This window comes from Chrysemys picta, chromosome 5 (genome assembly GCF_011386835.1).
Source record: "Chrysemys picta bellii isolate R12L10 chromosome 5, ASM1138683v2, whole genome shotgun sequence".
Lineage (NCBI taxonomy): Eukaryota > Metazoa > Chordata > Testudines > Emydidae > Chrysemys > Chrysemys picta.
In genome coordinates, this window is record NC_088795.1 from 28,385,707 (window position 1) to 28,408,507 (window position 22,801).

General features: G+C 42.8%; 1 protein-coding gene across 6 annotated transcripts in view; it reads right to left on the reverse strand.

Moving 5' to 3' along the window:
* TSPAN5 (tetraspanin 5) overlaps nt 1-19,689 on the reverse strand; it is a 116,538-nt gene extending 96,849 nt beyond the window's left edge. The window contains exon 1 of one of the 6 annotated variants that reach the window (XR_010601254.1): nt 18,960-19,689. Coding sequence is in view for 2 of the 6 variants with exons in the window: in XM_042859988.2 (XP_042715922.1) it covers nt 18,960-19,130 (171 nt within the window). In the remaining 4 variants the exon portion in view is untranslated. The remainder of the gene's footprint in view (nt 1-18,959) is intronic. The other 5 variants (XR_010601256.1, XR_010601255.1, XM_042859988.2 and 2 more) reach the window with 5 other exon arrangements.
* Nucleotides 19,690-22,801: the final 3,112 nt, after the last annotated feature.

The following is a 22,801-nucleotide window of genomic DNA, read 5'->3' on the forward strand; positions in this document are numbered from 1 at the left end:
TACTGTCCTCACCCTGGTCAGGTGGTCAATAGTATATTCCTACTGCTATACTCTTACTATTCACGCATGGAATTTCTATTCATAGAGATTCTATGACACTGTCTGATTCATTTAAGTTTTTGACTCTGCTTTCTTTCACATATAGTGCCACCCCCGCAGCAATATGACCTATTTTGTCATTCCTGTGCATTATACCCTGATACACCCCTACCCCAATATAACGCTGTCCTCGGGAGCCAAAAAATCTTGCCGCGTTATAGGTGAAACCGCGTTATATCGAACTTGCTTTGATCCGCTGGAGTGCGCAGCCCCACCCCCCACCCCTGGAGCACTGCTTTACCGCGTTATATCCAAATTCCTGTTATATGGGGTCGCGTTATATCAGGGTAGAGGTGTATTATCGTGTCTCATTGATTATGATCATTCCACCAAAGTTCTGTGATCCCTATTATATTAATATTTTCTTTTAATACCAGGCACTCAGGTTCACCCTTCTTACCATTTAAACTTCTCGCATTTGTGTACAAGCACTTACAGAATTTGTCAATGCTTAGTTGTCTGCCTTCATGTGAAGTAAGTAAATGGGACTCATTCCCTTCAGTTCCTACCCGTACTTTATCAATGTCTACCCTGCCCTCTTTACTAGGATATAGAGTATCCCCCTTAAGAAATCCTCCCCAAGTAATGTCTCTTTCCACACCTGTCGGCTTTCCCACAGCCCTTAGTTTAAAAACTCCTGTACAACCTTTTTAATTTTACATGCCAGCAATCAGGTTCCCTTTTAGTTTAGGTAGATCCATCCTTCCTGCATAAGCTCATCATTTTCTCAGTTCCTAATAAATCTAAATCCCTCCTCTCAACACTATCATCTCATCCACACATTCAGACCCTGAAGTTCTGCCTAACTGGCCCCGAGCATGGGGCTGAAAGCATTTCAGAGAATGCTACCATGGAGGTCCCGGACTTCAATCCTTTACCTAGCAGCCTAAATTTGGCCTCTATGACCTCTCGCCGATCCTTCCCTATGTCACTGGTACCAACATGTACCATGACCACCGGCTCCTCCCCAGCACTGCATATAAGTCTGTCTAGAGGTCTCGAGAAGTCTGCAACCTTCGCACCAGACACGCAAGTCACCACAGGGTTCTCCCAGTCATCGCAAACCCAACTATCTATATTTCTAATAATCAAACCCCCCATTACTATTGACTGACTTTTCCCAATAATAGCGGTCCCCTCCCCTGGAAAGATATCCTCAGTGGTAGAGGATACCATGACATCATACGGAAGAAGGTTTCCAACTATGGGATCGTTTCCCTTAACTCAACCTGGATGTTCTCCTTCCCCCTAGACTTTCATCTTCCTCAACAGCACAGAAGCTGTCAAACTGGGGGTGGAACCACTTCACTGTGTCCCAGAAAATCTCATCTAGGTACCTTCTCTGTCTCCCTTACATCCTCCAGCTCAGCCACTCGGGTCTCAAGTGCCCATACTCAATATCTAAGGGCCATGAGCTGACTGCACCAAATGCACACATATACCACCTGCCCATAAGACAGGTAATCATACATGCTGGATTCAATACAACAAACTAGATAGCCCTCACTCTGCTGCTGGACTTCTGCCTGCATTATTTTTATTCTTGCAGGGCTGTTTGTTCTTTGGGCAGGGAAGGTTGGTTTTATTTGTGGGGGGCGGAAGTGGGGTTATTGGCCAAAGTTTAGAGAATGTTTATTAGGTTTATCAGGCTCTCACACTGCCTCTCTAAACTCCCTTATAAAACTCCCTTGTTTCCTAGTTCCTCTGGTCACCTGGAGCTGTCTTTTTAAACCCCTTTTCTCCCTGAGTTAGCCCCACCCCCTGGTCATAAGGCTCTAAATGGATTAGGGATCGAAGGATGGCAGGCTAGAGCCTCATTAGGAAGCTCTCAGCCTTGCCTAGTAGGCCATCAGGCTCATCACATAGCCCCCCAAACAGACCACACTACACCTCTACCCCGATATAACGTGACCCGATATAACATGAATACGGATATAACGCAGTAAAGCAGCGCTCCGGGGTGGGCGGGGCTGAGTGCTCCGGCGGATCAAAGCAAGTTCGATATAACGCGGTTTCACCTATAATGCGGTAAGATTTTTTGGTTCCCAAGGACAGCATTATATCAGGGTAGAGGTGCATAAACTTCAGTCAAGAAGGCACACAGTAAGCACGCAAGTACACAAACTAACAACTCACCCCAAGGGTCACAGTCGCTCCTCCTTCCCCTGGAGAACTCCCTTGCAAAACTCTCCTGTTTGCTGCTCCTGTTCCATTTAAAGATTATCTATTTCTTTCGTGACTACAGCACTGCTGCTTAGCATAATATAAATTAGTTGCAGCTGTTAAGAGAATTTGCTCATTTTCTCTGAAGATGGTCTGCATTTCCAAGCCAAAATACTGAGCAGCTTTTAAAAAGGCAAAATTAACAGTTCTTCAATGAAAGTTTTCATTTCTTAAAAGCCTTGAAGGCAAAAAAAAAAAAAAAGTTACTTCTCAGTATTATCAGATTATAACCACACACACTTACAACTTGTTACAGAAAACTGCTGTAAGAGCACTACAACCAGGAAGTAGTATGAGTGCACTAGTTAGTTTAATGCAAGTTTCAGTCAAGTTCTTCAGTTAAAATACAGTTCCAGGAATGTAAATCCATATCCATTCCAAGCCCTCCAGTTCACTTGTTAAGTATAAACTGATTTATGGATTTGATTTTCATACATAACTTTAGTATACTTTATATATGTATATAGTATTATATAGTAACATATTTATATAGTATGTTATATACTTTGTTTACTGAAATATACTTATGGATTGTGCTAGCTTACTGAATAAAACACTATGTCAGTTGTAATGGAATGTACTTTGTGTGAAGGCCATTATCTTTAACCCAAGATACTGTTAAAGTTCAGAAGCAATTAATAAAACGTGGTGATTTTTTATGTGGCTTATGGTAGACCACATAAGAAGAGGTATTTACCAGATAAGAATTAATAGTGTTCATGTCGTGAAGATTTATCAAAACATTTGACTATCTCATAGAATTTATCCAAGTCAGTGCCTGGCAGAGGCAGGACTCAGCACTCAGCAGTAATACAATGTTATGAATGGCTGATTATAAAATGCTGGCATTTTCCAGATTGCTGGCCAAATTGGTGCCAAGGCGGCACATGTACATTTATATAGATGAACTAGGGGTTTTGTCATGGCTTTTCATACACCCCCACTAAAAAGAAAAAGAATGTAATCACATTATATATAGGCTCTAGTGGATTAACTCTGTATGCACTGACTACTGTATTCTCTCAGTGCCAGATGCATTAGATGCACATGATGCTGCTACAACTTAGAGGAGAGACTTTGCCTCCATTGAACAAAAACATTTAAATATATTTATTTCTTATCCCAAGAAATGAAAAAAGGGAAAAGTGGGAAAATAAGAACATTGTGCAGTCCACTTTTTCTCCGCAAGAGCTTGTCAGCTGCATCTACACATCCTTCTCCTCCATAGCAGCTCTTAGCTACTAAGGCACGCTGAAAGAAATGGCTCTGGCTCTTTTGAAGTCTTTTCACATCTTTTTTACATTGGTTTTTAACCAAGGGCCTGATTATACAGCTGCTGCACCAAGCAACTCCCTTCAAAGTCAATGGGAGCTGCTCACATGAAGAGGCTGCATAACGAGGCCCCAAACACTACCAACTCTGAAGCAGTCTTTGTGCTGCCTATGCTAAATGGAGGAACTCTATAGCAGCCGGGCATTTGATGTGAGGCAGCTATGTATAGGGCTCATTTAAAATTAATATTACTCTCTGAGGGGAGAGGGAGGAGGAGGAGGAAGAAGGAGTTTAATTGATCTTGGGCAAGTGTATTATTATTTAGAACCTTCAATGTGTTGGACAGTTTGATTTCTGTGAGTTTTGAGATGCCTTTTGTGCGCGTTTGTTTAGTTTTCAGTTTTTACATAAAAAGCTCTACAGACAAACGGCACATCAGAGCACACTCTATGGGCCACTACAATACCAGCAACTGGATATAATCATGCAAGTTACACTGGGAGGCAGGAATGGAAAACAAAGTTCATTTGCTGTAGCCAAGCATCACTTATTTTGAGTTTCAGAAACGGTCTCCCTAAAAATAAGCTACCTCGTGCTCTTAGGATGAGAAGCATTGAGCTCCACTACAACTCCTGGAACACCACTAAATACATAAAGAATCAGAACAACTCTTCCCAGTTGAAACCTGTTCAAGAACAGATTCTGATGTAGAGAATGCCTAATCACTGTAGCAACTTATTTATAAACCTAAACACGAAGAAACTAGCTACAGTTAGTGGTAGGGTTTTTTTTCCAACTCTTGATGGGTGCACTAGAGGAAGATACATAAGTCTAAAGAGTGGAAGAGGCTATGCTTCTTCTCCTATGGCTTCCCTCTGCATTGAGTGAGTAGAACAAACAAGTTGTAGGTGCAGATAACACACACAAGTTAGGAAGCAGGTAATTATCCCTACTAGAGTTTACAAGATTACCTTTGTGAGGTAAAGAATGAAGGGTACGTATAGGCATAACACCAGCTTAGCTTGTCTCTGCGTATTCCTGTAATGTAAGTCTTCCCACCTTGTGTAACTGCTTAATCCTCTACCCCTTAGCCTCATGAGAGCAATGTCTGGGCTTCAGGGAACAAGTCTAAGGGCTGGTCCACACTAACCCCCCAGTTCGAACTAAGATACGCAACTTCAGCTACGTGAATAGCGTAGCTGAAGTCGAAGTATCTTAGTTCGAACTACAAGGTACTTACCACGGGTCCACATGTGGCAGGCAGGCTCCCCCGTCGACTCCGCGTACTCCTCTCGCGGAGCAGGAGTACCGGTGTCGACGGCAAGCACTTCCGGGATCGATTTATCGCGTCTAGACAAGACGCGATAAATCGATCCCAGACGATCGATTGCTTACCGCCGAACCCGGTGGTAAGTATAGACGTACCCTAATTCACCTCCATCAAACCAAAAATATCCTTTAAACTTTAAAAAAAAAAAAAAAAAAACCACCACACACACACACCATACACAAAAGGCAAAATACTAGACACCCTTTAACACAGAAGTGGAAAATAAAAGTGCAGACTAGCATCTTCCCAGCCCTTTTCCCATACCAAAGGGACAAACGAATGGGTTAAAATACAAAATAAGCATAAGCACACAGTGAAGTTTGACTAGACAAAGGAGGATCTCTCTTCTAACTTCTCCCCAAACCCTTAGGCTGCTTCCAAGGTTTTTTTCTTAACATTTCCTACCATAGTGGTAGGAACAGTGGGAGCTCTAGCACAGACAAGTTGCTAGCACTTTTAGACCACCATGTCACCCAGCTCTGCTCAAAGCAAGCCTAGACATCGTGGTGGTAGAAACAGCTAGAGTTCCCACCAATGGGAATGCAACAGTGGGAAATATTAAGAGAAAGCTCAGCATAGATAAGGCTTAAGTGAGCCTCCACCTACCAGCCACATAGGTGCTTTTGAAAATCCCTCCCCAAATGATTGAGTCAATAGGACTTTGTGCTATTAATCATTCAGGCATGTCTGAAAATCCCATCCTTAACTACCCTATTACCACCGCCAATATTGCTGGGCAATAGAAAGGAATTCATAACAAGCACTCTGCTTGCTCCTAAGACAATAAGGAATTCCCCATTTTTATCAGGAACCTACTCAAATGAAACACTGCTTCCCCACCTTTCCCCCTACCCTTCAAATAATATAACTGAAGATTAGGGAAGAAAAAGGGATTAGGGTAGTAAATGGTGGAGTTACTGCACTTACATGCCTGAACTGAACTAAGTAACTAGTTACAGTGAGTTTGGTGCTCTTGTCCTAGTCCACATTTCTCCACATCACTGAACAGGTTAGTACGATACATAGTCTCTGTTCAGAAGACACCAGCAGATGAGGATGAAAATGCACCACTGGAGCATTTTACAGTGTCTGCCCGCTCCATGCCCAACCCTGGCCAGTGATGATTATTAATAGAGCACAACACCAAATGTCTGCTAGGCAGTTCCCGGAACAAATAAAAACTACTTAGTCCCAGTCCCAAGAATCTTACGATCTAAGATGTAGGTTTTCAGACTGTAGGGATACGAGGAGGTTATCTGGGGAGCAAGCGCACCTTGGAGCAGGATGGGTGGGAGGACGCTGGGTCCCTGCCCCCAGCATGCCACCACCATCCTGCTGCCTGCAGCACTGGGCCCCTCCTGCCCCTGACCCGTGCCATGCAGTGCTCATATCAGATGCTCTCACCAGACGGCTGAGAATCTGGGCACCTCTAGCTTAAGGCCATGCTCTGTAGAGCCCTGAGAGCAGGGAAGGAGGCTAGCCAGGGGAGGGCTCTCCTAGGGAAGCAGAGTCTGGAAGATGGAAGCTCTGCTGGGGGGAGACAGGCCAGCCAGGGGGAGCTGCTGTGGAGGAGCAAGGCTTGGATAAGAAGGGGTGGGTGGAGAGGTGGGAGCACTACTGGGGAAAGATGGGGTCTGACAAGGAGGCAGGGGAGTTCTGCTGTTGCTAACAGGGCCCAGGCTGGGTGCTTTGCCAGATGGGGGTGGAGGCACCCTAGGCAGGCAGCTACCCCAGGGTTTGGATCTGGGTGCCCACTGAAAGGTCAGGCATTGGATTTCCATTGCCCAGCAGCCCCAGTCTCTTCAGAACCCTGTGGGTGTCAGAAGCTGCTCCTGCACTAAACTCCTTGTCCAGGGCCAAACCAATGAGACCCAGACTCATCCCCCCCACACACACACAGGCCTCCCCCCCATCTGCCCTACCAACTCAGCCCTGGAACTCACTGGTCACATGGGAATTTCCCCTTTCTTCCCCCTCATGGGCTCTGAACTCTGCACCACCTGGGTCCTCCGCTTTCCCCTGCACCGAGGGGGCCACTCACGGGACATGACTCTCTGAAGAGAAGCACAGCAAAAGGTGCATGAACCTCTGATGTAAGTATTCTCCTCTCTTTCACCCTCAACTTGTCACCTAGATGGAGTGAACAGCAGCCTGTGGTGGGTTAGCATTTGTGGGCTGGGTGGAAGAAGAGGGTCTTTACAGGGGATTTGAATAAAAAGAGGATTGAAGCCAGGATTGAATGTGTTTTTCATGCTTTGGCCAAGTGAGCAGGAGGATGGGGTAAGAAAGAGCATGGATAAAGGCAGAAGATGGGAGCAGAGGAGGACATGATGAAGAGAGAAATACAATAAGGAGATCTGAGATGTAAGCCAGTGGGCTTGTGAAGTGACTTAACATTCAAAAGAAGGAGACTGAACGCAACCTGTTGGGCAAGAAGGAGCCAGTAGAGAAGTTCAATAAGGTACCTATGTTCAGATGGATGGGTGAGGAAAATTATTTTAGCACCTGAATTTTGGACAGACTGGAAGGGAGTGATATACTGATAGGTATCAAGGAGCTCAAGAGGAGGAAGTTGAAGTAAGCAAGGTAGGAAATGACCTGGATATGGAAATATATTTCTTTTCAGTCATCAGCACACAAAGAAATAGGTCAGCTGACCTAGCAGCTAAAGAATGGGTAACTATTCAGAGTTGAGGGAACTCAGACAAATTTGTAAAGATTTGGTCTAACTTTTTAAATATCTTGATTAATTCCTAACAGATGGAAACTGAGATGTCGCTCTCCTTTCCCAGCCCTGTCCCCTCTTCCTTCCTTTCCTTCCCCGCACTTCCCATTTCTTTTGCTTTTTGTTCTTTTGTCTTCTTTTCTGTTCTCCCTTTATTTTTGGAAGGGAAAAAAATGAAGGAAGGAAGCAGCATGACTTTATAACACCCTGAATGTATGTGGAGAAAGAGCCAAAGCCCAGTGTGCAGGAAGGACATGTCATGACACTGAGTAAAACTGGCATACTACATCCTGTATTAGTGACTAATTACTGCAAAAACATTTTCCCTTCTACCTAAAAGCCTTTATCTGGCTGTATTTTAATGCAGAAAGTGATACCATTCCTTAGAGAACTGCATTTCTAATTTTGTAAAGAAATGATTTTCTTCTTTTACAGTAAATGTTATAGGCCTGATTCTGATCTCACACCAGTGTAACTAATGGCTTCAGTGGACTTAGTCACTCCTGATTTACATTGGTGTAAGTCAGGTCAACATCTACTTGGAGTGCATAATGACTGATGCCCTAGAAGATCACATATGCACAGTCAGCATTGGGGGGCAAACAATCTCAAATCTTCAGTTCGCTGATGACATTGACGGCCTGGCAGGCAGCGAAGATGAACTTGCCAATCTTGTGAAATGATTGGATGAAACCTCTGCAAAATATGGCATGGAAATCAGTGCAGAGAAAATCAAGCTGATAAACAAAGGTGATGGGATCAGTTCACGTATCACTGTTAGTGGACAAGAGCTGGAGACAAGTATTCAGGGGCAATCATCACTGATGAAGGAGCCAAGGCAGAAATTCAGGCAAGAACTGCGCAAACAGCAGCAGCGGCAAAGCTAAAGCCAATTTGGGGGAATAAGAGCATCTCCCTGGAATCCAAACTGAAACTGCTGCACACATTGGTCATCTCCATTTTTCTGTATGCGTGAGAGACATGGACCCTTACGGCAGAACATGAACGGAAAATACAGGTAGTAGAGATGAGATGCTTCTGTAAAATCCTGGGCATCTCCTACTTCGACCACGTCTCTAATGAAGAGGTCCATAACATCACCCAATGCGCTAGGTCATATGAAGACCTCCTGACGACCGTGAAGAAGCACAAGCTGAAATGGTACGGCTATGTAACAAGATCATCTGGCCTATCCAAGATCATCCTCCAAGGGACAGTACAGGGGAAGGAAGAAGAGGTAGACAGAAGAAGAGATGGATTGACAACATAAAAGAGTGGACAGGAATGGACTTTGCGGAGACTCAAGCACTGACACACAATCATCAGGGGTGGAGACAATTGGTTGATTGCTCAATGCGGTTATGGGAGTGATGATCATGATGAAGAAGTCAGGTCTGAGTCAGGCTCTATTGATACAGACAATTTCCGTGTAATTTTATTTTTGGCACAAAGGGAAGAGGCTTTCCAATTTTGAAAACTGGTTTCCTACCTTGAACAGATTCTTGGTTACATTTCCTACTTCCTTTGCCATTCTAGGATAGGCCAGATACAATCAACATCTGGAATCAATCTAGCAGGCCTTCCTTCCTTCCATACTGTTCTAGTTGGCAAGCATGCCTTTGTGCCTTCATGACAGCCCACCCCTCTTCCACCAGCATCCTCTAAGACAGCCAAAAATAATGTTAATCACATATATTCACATGACATTTCAAAGAGTACATGTATCTATTGGAGGGCAATGGAAGGGTTATTTGTTTTCACAAAAGGCAGTCTGACAACATATGCACCATGTGATATAACAAAACCCCTACCAGAGAAGATGCATATTTTTTTGAGCTTGGTGTCCCTAGTTTTTCAGAGGAAGAACATTTATTACACATAAGTAGGGATCCTGTGGTAGTGGAATAGAACATTCAGAGGAAGGAGAATGCAGTTATGGAGAACCCACACTTGTCAGGACCCACACACTCAGTGAACAACATGTATGTGGAAAGAGGAGGGTACCCATCCTTAGCAATGTGGAGAGGAGCTTTGACGTGGGCTGTGACCAACAGATCTGATACTACGTGAATCCTCTAGCCAAGATACCTCCCTTTTTTGCGGCTGTCTTTGCTGGTGCTCCACTGCTTGGAAGGAGGAGTCCCTCCCTCCTGGCCCATGCCAAGAACCCCTGCACAAAGATTGCTTCTTTGAGCTCTCTGAGGGAGGGTAGATTTGCCCTGAGTTAAATAGGCTATGTAAGTCCACAGTATTTTTATTAATGTCCAAATCTTGGTCCCCAGCCTCTCTGCAGGCACAGAGGACCAAAATGCAGCAGAATTGCTGTATTTCCACTGTGTGATGGGTGGGGAGTATCCAGGATGTTAAGAGACTGCACAAGGGGACTTTAATTTTATCTAAGCATTCATACTATGCTCATCAATTTAATACTGACAGTGCTGATCAGTGGACCCAGGCCAAATGCGTCCACTGACCCCCAAAATCCCACAACAAAGGGAAAGCTGTGACACAAACAGAACACCCAACTCCCCAAGGAGAGAGTAAGCCCAACTTTAAGGCTTGAGAGAAGAGTTTGTTCCAGTTAGAATTCTCATGTACCTTTTTTGGGGGGGGGGAGGGGCGGGGGGAAATGCATCTTTTTACTTGGGCTTGATCAAGAGGGACTAGGATTTAGCTCATTAGCACCATGTTCTGGAAGACGAAGGTATGGGGATAACAATTTCTATACACCACTTCTACTTGCAGTGCTAACCCACCTCACTCCAACCACCTTTCTTTGATTTTTTTGCTCAAGTGGACATTCCATGGAAGGGTCTCATTTCCAGCTGCTTGTTAAACTTTTTTTTTTATTGAGTGAGAGTGTAACAAAAAGCAATAAAAGAGCTTTTCCCTAAAATAAATGCCTAGGATTCAACATGAATACACTCACTGCAGAATCACAGAGCGCAAACTGTATGGAACAAGTGCACAAGTGCACAAGAACATCTCCATTGTATTTCTTGGCCCTGCTACTGAAAAAAGACACCACACATCTTGAACTTTGCTTGAAGTGGTTTTCAATATTATTTGATGTTAAGGAGTCTGCAGTGGGAGCAAGGGGATTTTCAAATCCCTGGAAGAGGCATATTGATTCTTCCCAGTTGTGTGAAATCGACAATGCATTAATAAGATACTCTCTCTCTGTGTACTGAAATACATGTTCTAAATCAGGGATCTCAAACTCAAATCACCACAAGGTGATTTGTACTAGATGAGGACTAGTACATTGGACCAAGGGCCGCATCACTGAAACTTTTTCATACGATACAAAAGTATAGTCAAAAATGAAAAAAAAGAAGAGTAATATAGTATGCTATTAAAAGTCAATGTATTCACTTTTTTAAAACTGTAATGCGAAGAGGGGTTTTAATAAAATATAAACACCTGTAACTATTCCTTATGTGGTCAGTAACACTGATGATGATCTACATTAACAGTCCATCAACATAGCTGTAATGGCAGCAACTTTTTAAAGTAACTATTCATATAAAATACATTGCCACATTTAACAAACATTCTTCCCAACTACTCACACCAAAGAATCATTCATGCTGAACTTCATACTTCAGACTGCTCATCTAGTCCATGAGGCCCTGCCCCTGCCCCGCCTCTTCCCACCCCTTTTCTGCCCCCATTCCAACCTCTTCCCCAAAGTCCCCACCCCAACTCCGCCCCCTCCTTGCCCCTATTCCAACCCCTTCCCCAAATCCCGGCCTCGCCTCTTCTCCACCTCCTCCCCTGAGCGCTCCACGTCCCCGCTCCTCCCCGCTCACTCCTGGAAAGTCCTGAGCACCACAAAACAGCTGTTTGGCAGTGGGAAGCACTGGGAGTTAGGCAGAGGAGCAGGGACGTGGCGCACTGGGGGGGGGGGGAGGGAGGGAGGATAGGGGATGAGGGGAGCTTGGCTGCCAGTGGAGTCAGCACCTATGGCAGGCCACAGAAAATAACTCCGCGGGCTGTGTGTTTGAGACCCCTGTTCTAAATGCTGTCCAGAGAAAAGTGATTGGAAAGTTGAAATATTATCTGCAGAACCTATGATGTGAAAATTGATGTCCTTTAAACAAACAAACAAACATTACCTAGCTGTCACTCATCTCATTTATTTTTATACCCCAGTGGCACAGAGACTGCAGATGCTCAGCACCTTTGAAAGTCAAGACATAAGTGAGTTATTCAAGGTCACGCTCAATCAGAGCCAAAGAGCCTGTTAGTCCCAGGTTTTATCCCCTGGGCAACATTTCATGTAGGGACATTTTTAATATAAACCAAGAAAAGAGATAGGATTACTGAGCAATTCTGTATATTTTATAAAACCAACTAACTTAACTGGGCACTGATGCAGCAATGGGATCTATCCTCAGACTCCTACACCTATGCAAAGTCCCAGTGAAGTCACTGGACTCCATACAGGTCTAGACAGGCAGATCCTTTTGCAGGTTCAGGGCAGATATGAGCAAACCTGACTCTGAAAATGGGGATTTTCAAACTTGTAGAATAGACCTATGTAGAGCAATGGAAGAGAAATGATTATGTCTCAAGCCAACAAAGAACAGGCTTTCTGCTGTCTATGGTGTAGAACAGTAATGGAACTGAATACAGTGCAGTTAATTACTACGGTAAGAAAGGATAATATTACTCTGTTAAAGGGGGGGCAGGAATTAAACAAGTTATGTGAGCAAAGCACTTTTTTTAAAAGCAGAACCTGATGGGAAGGAAGAGAAGCTGGTACAACAGGATTTAGCCATGATTCAAGATACAAAAAAACATTGTTTGACTAAGAAAAATTATAAGATTTTTAAAATGTACTGCAGTATTGGCAGGCACTTCAAGAGTTAATACCGAGGGTCACTTCTGGATCATTGCTAATAAAGCTCTGTTACCACATGTGCCTTTCAGCCCCTTGTTCCTGCCTACACCATAACAAAACCCATTACAGTTCTATTGACAGGCAAACACCCATTTATATGAGAAGTACACTGCATATTTTAGGCAATCAGAGTATAAAAGCAGATTCTACCCTACATCACTATATTGTTATTCTAAAGCTGGAATCTTCTACCTGGCAGAATTAGGTTTCAAAGTTTTTTGGGGGCAAATTATTTTTATTTTATTTTTTTCAGTTTTAGTTGGAGATAAAACATTACACTTAAATGCTTGAGGCAAATCTTCCTGTTTTATTGGTATTAGGTAACTGAATACGGATTATTAAACATGGCTAGATTTAATCTTTATTAACACACCAGCTGCTCCTTCCAGGTTTATAGAAGTTGTAATCTCGGTGCCAAATATAATTTATAAGACATTTTCAGCAAGAGGCAGCTTGTTGTCACCCCTTTCTTCTCCCTCTTCCCCCCCAATTCCTTTAAAGCTACGAGTCTACAAACAAATGCACCAATGCAGACCCTAACATAAAAAGAGAATCCTATTTAAGGCAATGGGATTCTGCATGGATAAACATGAGGGTCTAGAGCAGTGATCTATTTCTAGGATCAGTGCCTAACACAGTTAAAAAAACTAAATTCTAAAGAATTTTATTGTGTGTTTTTCACTGACTGCAAGCTCAGGTTTCCTATCACCTATCAACCATTTACTACTAATGTCTTTTTTCAGAGTAACAGCCGTGTTAGTCTGTATCCGCAAAAAGAAGAACAGGAGTACTTGTGGCACCTTAGAGACTAACAAATTTATTAGAGCATAAGCTTTCGTGGACTACAGCCCACTTCTTCGGATGCATCCGAAGAAGTGGGCTGTAGTCCACGAAAGCTTATGCTCTAATAAATTTGTTAGTCTCTAAGGTGCCACAAGTACTCCTGTTCTTCTTTTTACTAATGTCTTATAGAGTTGAAGAAAAGAATAATCCAAAAGGTGCTGATTATATTTTATCAGTAGTATTATTTAAGGTCCTAGATCCACAGAGTCTTCCACTCACAAAGAACAAATATTTGAATTTTGGTTTAAAACATATTAAGAAGAAAAATATTAGTACTTCAAGGAAAGTTCCTTTACTTCCACCTTGCATTCTCCTATTCCCAAAACAGAAAGCTTCTTCTAGGTAATAGTAATTTTCTAATTAGATTTCATGGTTGGAGGATTATTTTTTTAAATGGCTTTCTTGGATTTCCACTTGAAAAATATTTGTTTCCTTCCACTACCCTGCCATATATTCACTTTCTCTAACGTGCAAATATGTATGTATGTATGCCCATATACACAAATATGCTCTCTCTTGCTCAATTTGAGTTCTGTGCTTTGTCCAAATGAGCTGTTTTAGAATGTGGACATATTTTCTAGTTTAAAACGTTTGTTACTACAAAAGTAGATTGGGGTTTTTTGGGGGCAGTGGGGAAGAAGCTCATGACAATTTGTCTAGTACATCAATATGCATTCACCAATTTTCAGAGTTACAAAGCAGTCATTACATATATTTTCCAAGACAAGCTTTTTTCTATTTCTGGGATCCATTATGAAATAGTCTCCAATGTACCAAAATGACTGAATTAACAACAGAAGAAAATGGACTGAATCTAGAGTGGAAGCGGTGGGTGGAGAGGGGGGGGAAGCATCCTGACCATCTATTTTTGTCCTGAAATGCATTCATCCTTAACTGGATGGTTATCGTCCTAGAGTACTTTCTATGGATAAAACATTACAGAAGCTGTTTAAAGATCATGTTAAAACAATCTCTCATTAAAATTTTTGTTTTATGGAGGAGAGAAAACTTGTATTTCCAAATTTCATTTTTCAATTTCTGAAAACACAGTGTAATGGGGAAATGATTCTATGTCACCTTGAGAACACACTATCAATTATCTACAGAATTCAAGCGAGCAGTCAATTACTTGTCCCTCACATGTCAATGCACCTTTCAACTCTTTTCTTGTAGGACACTTACATCAACATATTTAGCTTTCTTTTTACTATCTTCCTGTAATTCAGAAGACAATTTAGACTCCCATATGGTTACTATCAAAACTAACAGATGCCTAGCAAATTAAAACACAAATTATGACTTGTAATATGCTGATGTATCATCATCTCACTACATCTTGCAATTTACGGTGAATCATAAGAAAAAAAATAGGCTTCTGTCTGATGTGCTAAAGTTCTCTGTACCTCCCTTCTCTATTAGTTTAGAGTCAATGGAATTAGAGTATGGTCCAAATTCTGCCTTGAGACATACATGCAATCAATGGAAACTGCATGTAACAAAGGACAGAATGTGGCCTTAATTTACTTGGAAATAAGGTAACAGCTTAAAACTAATTTGCAGAGGGGAAAGCCACTCTTGTGCCTTTTTGGCTTCATTCTGACATATAAAGAAGGCCTGAACGTTTTTGGTAATTAAAAAAATTAACAGAAGCTATTTTTCTTCCCTTTTGATTTTTGTTAGGAATTCAGGTTCTTCATAGGCTGGAAGACACTGGTTTTGTCTAGACTAGGATTTAAAGGTTTTTAGAATGTGATCGGTAACATACATTCTAGAAGTGTAGTGCAGAAACAGCAGAGCATGTCTTAACACACACTAAACTGATCAAGTTAAAGCCTGGGGCAGTACTCTAGTCAACAAGGGCCTGGAAAGGGAAAGCTGAGCAACAGATAGTCAGACTAAATATCCCTTTCCCGTATTTAAATCTTTGTTTTGTTTGGTTTATATTTTGTTTCAGTGTTCAAGTAACGTTTTGGAGAAAGGACATTTGTTAGTGTTAAACATCCCTGCTTCTATTAAGGTGTTGCAAGCTCACATAATAAACTTCTCCAACACTTCAAAGTCTTGTTTTGCTGAAGGATTACTCGGGCATTCCCAATACCTGAGATAAGACACGAGCAAGGGGAAAAAAAAAAAAAAAAAAAAAAAAAAAAACACAAAAAAAAACTTTATTTATACATCATAAAGCATACTCCTTCATCCCCTCCTACCTCTAGCCCAAAAGGGGGGCAGGAAACAATCCTGAATTTTATAAAATCCTTTGCAGGTCTCCTCTAGCATATTAAATGTAATGTCTTTAACTCTGGGTTTTCAAAAATATGTAACCTAAAATTACAAATGTATCTAAAGTTGTGATTTATACTGCATGTACAAACAAGGCAACATTCTGTTGTTACCAACCCACCCTTCCCCAATGCAGCTCTACTAAAGTAAGTGTAGTTGGATGAACATAACAGAGTGCAGAATTTGGGCCATGTTATCCGAGGCACTAAAAGATTAAGAGTTGTCTCCTGAAGGGCACAATTCTGCCTTCAAATAAAGAGGTGCAACTTCCACTAACTGGGTACAAATCTGTTGTTGCTGTTGGGTTCTGGTTTGTTTTTTTTCCCCATGTAAAAACACAAAGCTAAACAAAAGGAATTAGATTATTTTGTCTTCATTCTAAACATTAAAGGTGTGAAGTTATGTACATTTTGTTCTATATTGTAAAGTTAAAATGGTATGTGTCTTTAGATTATGTGCCAATATCCCAACTGTAATTAAAATACCTATACCACATTTCTCTGTTGAAAGTTCCATCACTTTTCATTGTTCGAAATGGTGCTGCTCCTAACTCACTTCACTCCATTTTCACTCTGCTATTTTATGATGCAGAAACGGAAGGTTTACGTTTTTTCTTCATTTTTTTTTAAACTGTTGATACAAACAGCACATACTAGGTCTTTGCTAGATGTTTCTGGAAAGGTACTACACACTTTTGAAGGGTTTATGCAAGATGTTTGAAAGAGAATGTTTTACACAATAACATTCTCAGTAAAAGATCTGAGCTTTCTTAAAACAACTAATGGTGCAGTTTTCCTCAATTACTGCTCTCCTTGCATAGGCAACTGAAATTATTTTTTCTTTTACATGAGTTCTGGCTCAGCTGCGTGACTGAACACTGAGCAAGTTGCTAACAAGTCAAGAAAACTACATTAAGCATACTCTGGAAGATGACTGCCTGTTATTTGGAACTGTCGTACATGTCGCCTCTCCTCACAAAAAGCCAGTACTGTTTTGAGGAAATAACTAAGACAATAAAAACACATAACACCTCTGTAGATGAAACGCGCTGTATATCTCAAAGGGCTTTGTAAAGGAGGGCTAGTATCATGAACCGCATTTTGCAAATAGGAAATTCAGATATCTAGGCCACACAACAAGCCAACAGCAGAGTTGGGAATAAGCTCAAGTCTCCTGATTCCCAGTCCAGCAACCGCCTCTCCACTGCACCATACTGCCCAAGGACCTTCCCTCAGAAATCTGGGATCCACCAATTCAACTGTAACACATGGAACTCTGCTATTCATTTTGATAACTAAACTGAGTGAGCCTCAGCCAACCAACATGAAAGTAGTAAATAATTTGTTAGCCTCCTGTGTCCTTTTCATGCAAAGATATAAGCCTACATAAGAAAAAGACACTAATCCAACTGCCATTGTCCACATACTTAGAGCTAGTCTACACTACCAGCCCGGATCGGCGGGTAGAAATCGATCTCTCGGGGATCGATTTATCGCGTCTCATCTAGACGGATAAATCAATCCCTGAATCGACGCGCGTACTCCCACCTCGTCAGGAGGAGTAAGCGCCGTCGACGGGGGAGCCACGGCGGTCGATTTGCCGCCGTCCTCACAGCGGGGTAAGTCAAAAAGGATACGTCAAATTCAGCTACGCTATTCGCGTAGCTGAATTTGCGTATCTTAAATCGATCCCGCCCAGTGTAGACCTAGCCTCAGTATTTATAGGACAAGGCAAGCACAGTTAAATAGGGAGAAGAATAGTATCTCATTCACTGAAAATGACTGGTTGGCCAAGAAACACACCACACTTATTCTATATATAATTTATTAGGGTATCAATATAATCCTTCTCCCCCTTGATCCTGAGGGCCACTGGAATGGTACACAAGTATTCTGCAAGTACTTCTGTTTTTTGCTGGAAAACATCTGTGCTCACTGCATCACACATGTAAAGGAATTAAACACACACACCTTTAAAACTGGAGCAAACAAAACAACTGATATGGCTGTTGAAAGAGTACCATGTATGATAGGAGGTAAGGAAGGGACAAGTAAACATTAATATAAAATGAGCGTTTGAACTATTTTAAGCTTATGTTGAAAAAATAAATCGAGTTTCTTTTTTTTGTTTGTTTGTTCAAAATAACCACTTTAAAAAATTATGACAGTCTTACAGAGATCTTTACCAGGGCCACCATCTTTACATTCTAAGAAAAGAGACACCACATCATCACTAAACACTTGTTATCACCTGATCCTTATCTATTTTTTCCATGGATGCTGAAGATTATCAGTACTGGTGGTGAGATGAGAAGGGAAAAATAACTGTTTTCCCATCTGTAATAATGGAGTTCAGAATCTTTTGTTGCCAACCTTTAAATTCCAAAGACCTGCCTTCTAAGTCTGTGTTCACACATGCTTTCACAGTCCCCCCGGCACACCTACAGCATCTCTGTTTAATAAGTCTGTCTTCATCATTGCTAACTGGTATAAATTATGGGGAGATGCGCTTTATAAATACAAGAGCCCTCCTCCTGCTATAATAAATGATATATACATGGATGAGGCCATGTTTTAGTGTTTCCAACAACATATAAACCCATCCGCTGTATTGACCCTGACTTTATAGATTATGCATCATGTTACATGTGTGTCTCATTCAAAACAGGCATGTGAAAAACGTACTAGAAATATTATTATATGCAGGTTACTCTCTAATATACGGCTCTGACTACTCCATACACAACGCTACAGATGGTGTCACAGGATACAGTGCAACCAAGACAAGACCAGCAACACAGCCGCTGTCAAGCAAATGCTCAACCAAACCATTGTAAGAGCCTGGGCTTCAGGGGAGGGAACAGTTTCCTCCCCCTCCCGTTATTATTAAACAACAAAATCTAATCACAACAAATCCCCTGCATATCCGTACGAGTCACTGTGTAACCATCCTCCCAAACTGCATTGCTCCTAGCACTTGATCTGCATGTATTATTGTAATGTCCCCGAGGAAAATCGTAGATCAACCCATTCTCCAGGCCTGGGTGTCTCGTCAATTCTCTACTTCTCCCATGACAAAGGGGGAGGGGAGGGACACTCTTCACACCTACGACAAAAGCAATTAAGAGGGGGGAGGGAAGAGGGAGAAAGCTTTGTTTCAAGATGCAGAGAATCCGACATGCGAACCTGTATGATCGGGGCAGGGGGGGAATGGATGTGGCTGATCTGGGAGACTGGGGAGGAGGATGAACATACACGCTCCACATATATGCGCGCACACACCTCTCTCGTGTTGTATTTTTCACACACTCCTGACTGTCCTTTCCGTGCGTTGCACCGGTGGCACCACAGCAATAAAACCGCGGCACTTACCCAGAAAATGACATTGAAGCCAAAGATAAAATATTTGATACAGCAGCTGACTTCGGGCCCTTTGTAATGCTTCCCGGACATCCTCTGGGCTCATGAAGACGCGGTACTGGCAGCCAGAGTGGACGCAAACAGAGCGGGTTTGGTAGCACTGAAGGCAGGCGAGCAGCAGCCGGCAGGCAGGGAGCGGAGCAGGGCTGGCTGGGGAGGGGAGATTAGCGGCGGCAGCAGGAGCAGGCTTAGCGGCGGCTCGGCTCAGAGATGCATGGAGCGGGCGCCGAGTCCCGGGGATGGCCGGCGAGCAGCTCCCACCGCCTCTCACACATCGAGGAGGCCCCGCCGGCGAGTCCCGCGGCTGCTGCTGGGGAGAGAGGCGCCGCCGCGCTGCCCAGGCAGATGCTGCCAGCACCGGACCGTCCCCGCTGGAGCAGCGAGACGCTCAAGCCCCTTGGCCACGCTGCGCCTTCCTGCCCCCGGCCTCCCCCGCGCTGTGAGCCCGCCCCCCGCTTCCACCGGGCCGCCTCCGGAGCGCGGCGGGCGGAGCCGCGCACACATTGCAGGGCGGGGGCGAGGCAAGAGGCTGGCGGCCCCAGCGGGGCTGGGGTTCGCTGGCTCCTTGCAGCCTCAGCGGGCGGAGGCGAGACTGGGCTTACGCCGGAGGAGCTGGAGCAGCCCGTTAGTGAACTGTCCCCTGGCCCCCCTGCTGGTCGGGCCCTGATCCTGCCCTCAGGCTGACCGCCCATGGGGGCTGCAGGAGTGGCCACTTCAGCCCCTTGATTTTTAGGTTTTTCTTGAAATGACTTCTCCAGCTGGCACTAAATAACCCAACCCTTGGGGAGCGGGAGCCCCAGCCTGCTCCTGTCCCACTTTGCCTGCAGCTATGGATGCGCAGGAGAGGAGGGGGCTGTCCTAGGCCATGTCTAAATTACAGCATCGTGTTGAGAAGAGACTCCTGCCTGGGTGGGGAGAGCCGCTTTCTTAGCAGTCTGGAATATTCAATAGCTTTGAAGGTGATCCAAAATAATGATGCCACCTTGGGATCTTGTCCACGGCAAGCAAGTCCAAGCTGTCATCAATCACAAGTCATCCCTTTCCGTAAAGCATGAGATTGGCTTAAAAAATTGTAAAAATGTGTGTGGGTTGTTTTTTTTGGGGGGTGGGGGAGGGACTTCAGCTGTTTGTTTCTGAGCCTTTAGGGAGAAGCTACCCCACCACCACCACCACCGTAAAGTGTGAGTGATCATTACAGGTTTAAAATTCAAACTATATTCCACTTGTAAAAATGTAGATATGTAGAAATATAGATAGTTGGGTTTGTGCTGCATAGGAGCCAGTAGTTATGGTACATGTAGGTACGAATAACATAGGGGAAGGTAGGAGAGAGGTCCTACAGGCCAAATTGAGGCAAGTAGGTAAAAGATTGAAGTCCAGGACCTCCAGGGTAGCATTCGCTGAAATGTTTCCATATCCACACTCAGGGCCAGTTAGACAGGCAGAACTGAATGGTTTCAATCCCTGGATGAGGTGACTGTGTTTAGAGGAAGGATTTAGGTTTGTTTGGAATTGGGACACCTTTTGGGAAAGGAAGAGCCTATACAAGGAAGATGGGCTCCACCTAAACTAAAACAACCAGATTTCTGGCATGTAAAATTAAAAAGGCTGTAGAGGAGTTTTTAAACTAAGAGCTGGGGGAAAGCCACTAGGTGCAGAGACGCACACTGTTCGGTCAGAGACATCCCTTACGGGAGGATTCATTAAAGGGTATACTCTATATCCTAGTAAAGAGGAGAGGATAAAAGTTGATCAATTACAAGTAGGAACTGAAGAGAAACAGTCCCATTCAATTATATCACATGAAGGCAGAGAACTAAATATTGACAAATTTTATAAGTGCTTGTACACAAATGCAAGAAGTCTAAATACTAAGAAGGTGAAATAGAGTGTCTGGTATTACATCAATATTCTCTTTTAACAGGTATCACAGACACTCAGTGGAACAATAATAATCAATAAGACACTAATGCCAGGGTATGAAATATATAGGAATGACAGAGTAGGTCACATTGGTGGGGGAGTGACACTCTATGTGAAAAAAGTATACAGTCAAATATAGTAGATATCTTACATGAATCAAACAGCATCTCTGTGCATAGAAATTCCATATATAGTAGTAGGAATATTATTACCAACCACCTGACCAGGATGGTGACAGAAATTGTGAAATGCTCAAGGCTCAGAAAGAAGAAAACCCAATAACTATGGGGGATTTCAACTATCCCCATATTGACTGACAGCATGTCACCTCAGGATGGAATGCAGAGATAAAATTTCTAGACACCATTAATAACTACTTCTTTGAGCAGCTAGTCCTGGAACCCACAAGGAAATTCTCAGAAATTTACTCCTAAGTGGAGCACAGGATCTGGTCCAAGAGGTGAATATAGCTGAACTGCTTGGTAATAGCAACCATAATGTAATTAAATTTAACATCATTGTTGGAGGGAAAATATCAAAGAAACCCACCACAGTAGCAATTAACTTCAAAAAGGGACACTACACAAAAATGAGGAGGCTAGTTAAATGGAAATTAAAAGGAACAGTCACAAGAATAAAATGCCTGCAAGTGGCATGGAAACTTTTTAAAAACACCATAATAGAGACTCAAACTATATGTAAAACCCCCCAGTCCCAAGAAACAAACCGTAAGAGGAGCAAAAAAAACACCACCATGGCTAAACAACAGAGTAAAAGAGGTGGTCAGAGACAAAAAGACATCTTTTAAAATGTGAAAGTCAAATCCCACTGAGAAAATAGAAAGGAGCATAAACTCTGGCATGTTAGGTATAAAACTATAATTAACCAGGACAAAAAAGAATGTGAAGAACAACTAGGAAAAGACACAAAATCTAACAGCAAAACAATTTTTTAAGCAGCAGAAGCAAGAAACCTGCCAAACAGTCAGTGGGGCTACTGAACGATAGAGGTGCTAAAGGAGCACCAAAGGAAAACAAGGCCATTGCAGAGAAGCTAAATTAATTCTTCGCATTGGTTTTCACTGCAGAGGATGTGACGGAGATTCCCACACCCGAGTCATTCTTTTTAGGTGACAAATCTGAGGAACTGTCCCAGATTGAGGTGTCAGCAGGGGAGGTTTTGAAACAAATTGATAAATTAAACAGTAATAAGTCACCTAAGAATTCTGAGGGAACTCAAATATGAAATTGCAGAACTCCTAACTTGGTATGTAACCTACCACTTAAATCAGCCTCTGTACTAGGTGACTGACAGATAGCTAATGTGACACCAATTTTTTAAAAAGTCTCCAGAGGCAATCCTGGCAATTACAGGCCAGTAATCCTAACCTGAGTACCAGATAACTTGGTTGAAACTATAGTAAAGAACAGAATGATCCGATACATAAATAAATATACTTTGCTGAGGAAGAGTCAACATGGCTTTTGTAAAGGGAAATCATATCTCACCAATCTATTAGAATTCTTTGAGGGGGTCAACAAGGCTAATCCCAGTGGATATAGTGTACTTGGATTTTCAGAAAGCCTTTGACAAGGCCCCCACCAAAGTCTCTTATGAAAACTAAGTAGTCATGGGATAAGCGGGACCATCCTCCTCTCATGGATCAGTAACTGGTGAAAAGATAATAAACAAAGGGTAGGAATAAATGGAGGGGTAAATAGCACCTCCCAAGGATCTGTTCTGAGACCAGTGCTGTTCAACATATTCGGGGATCACCAAAC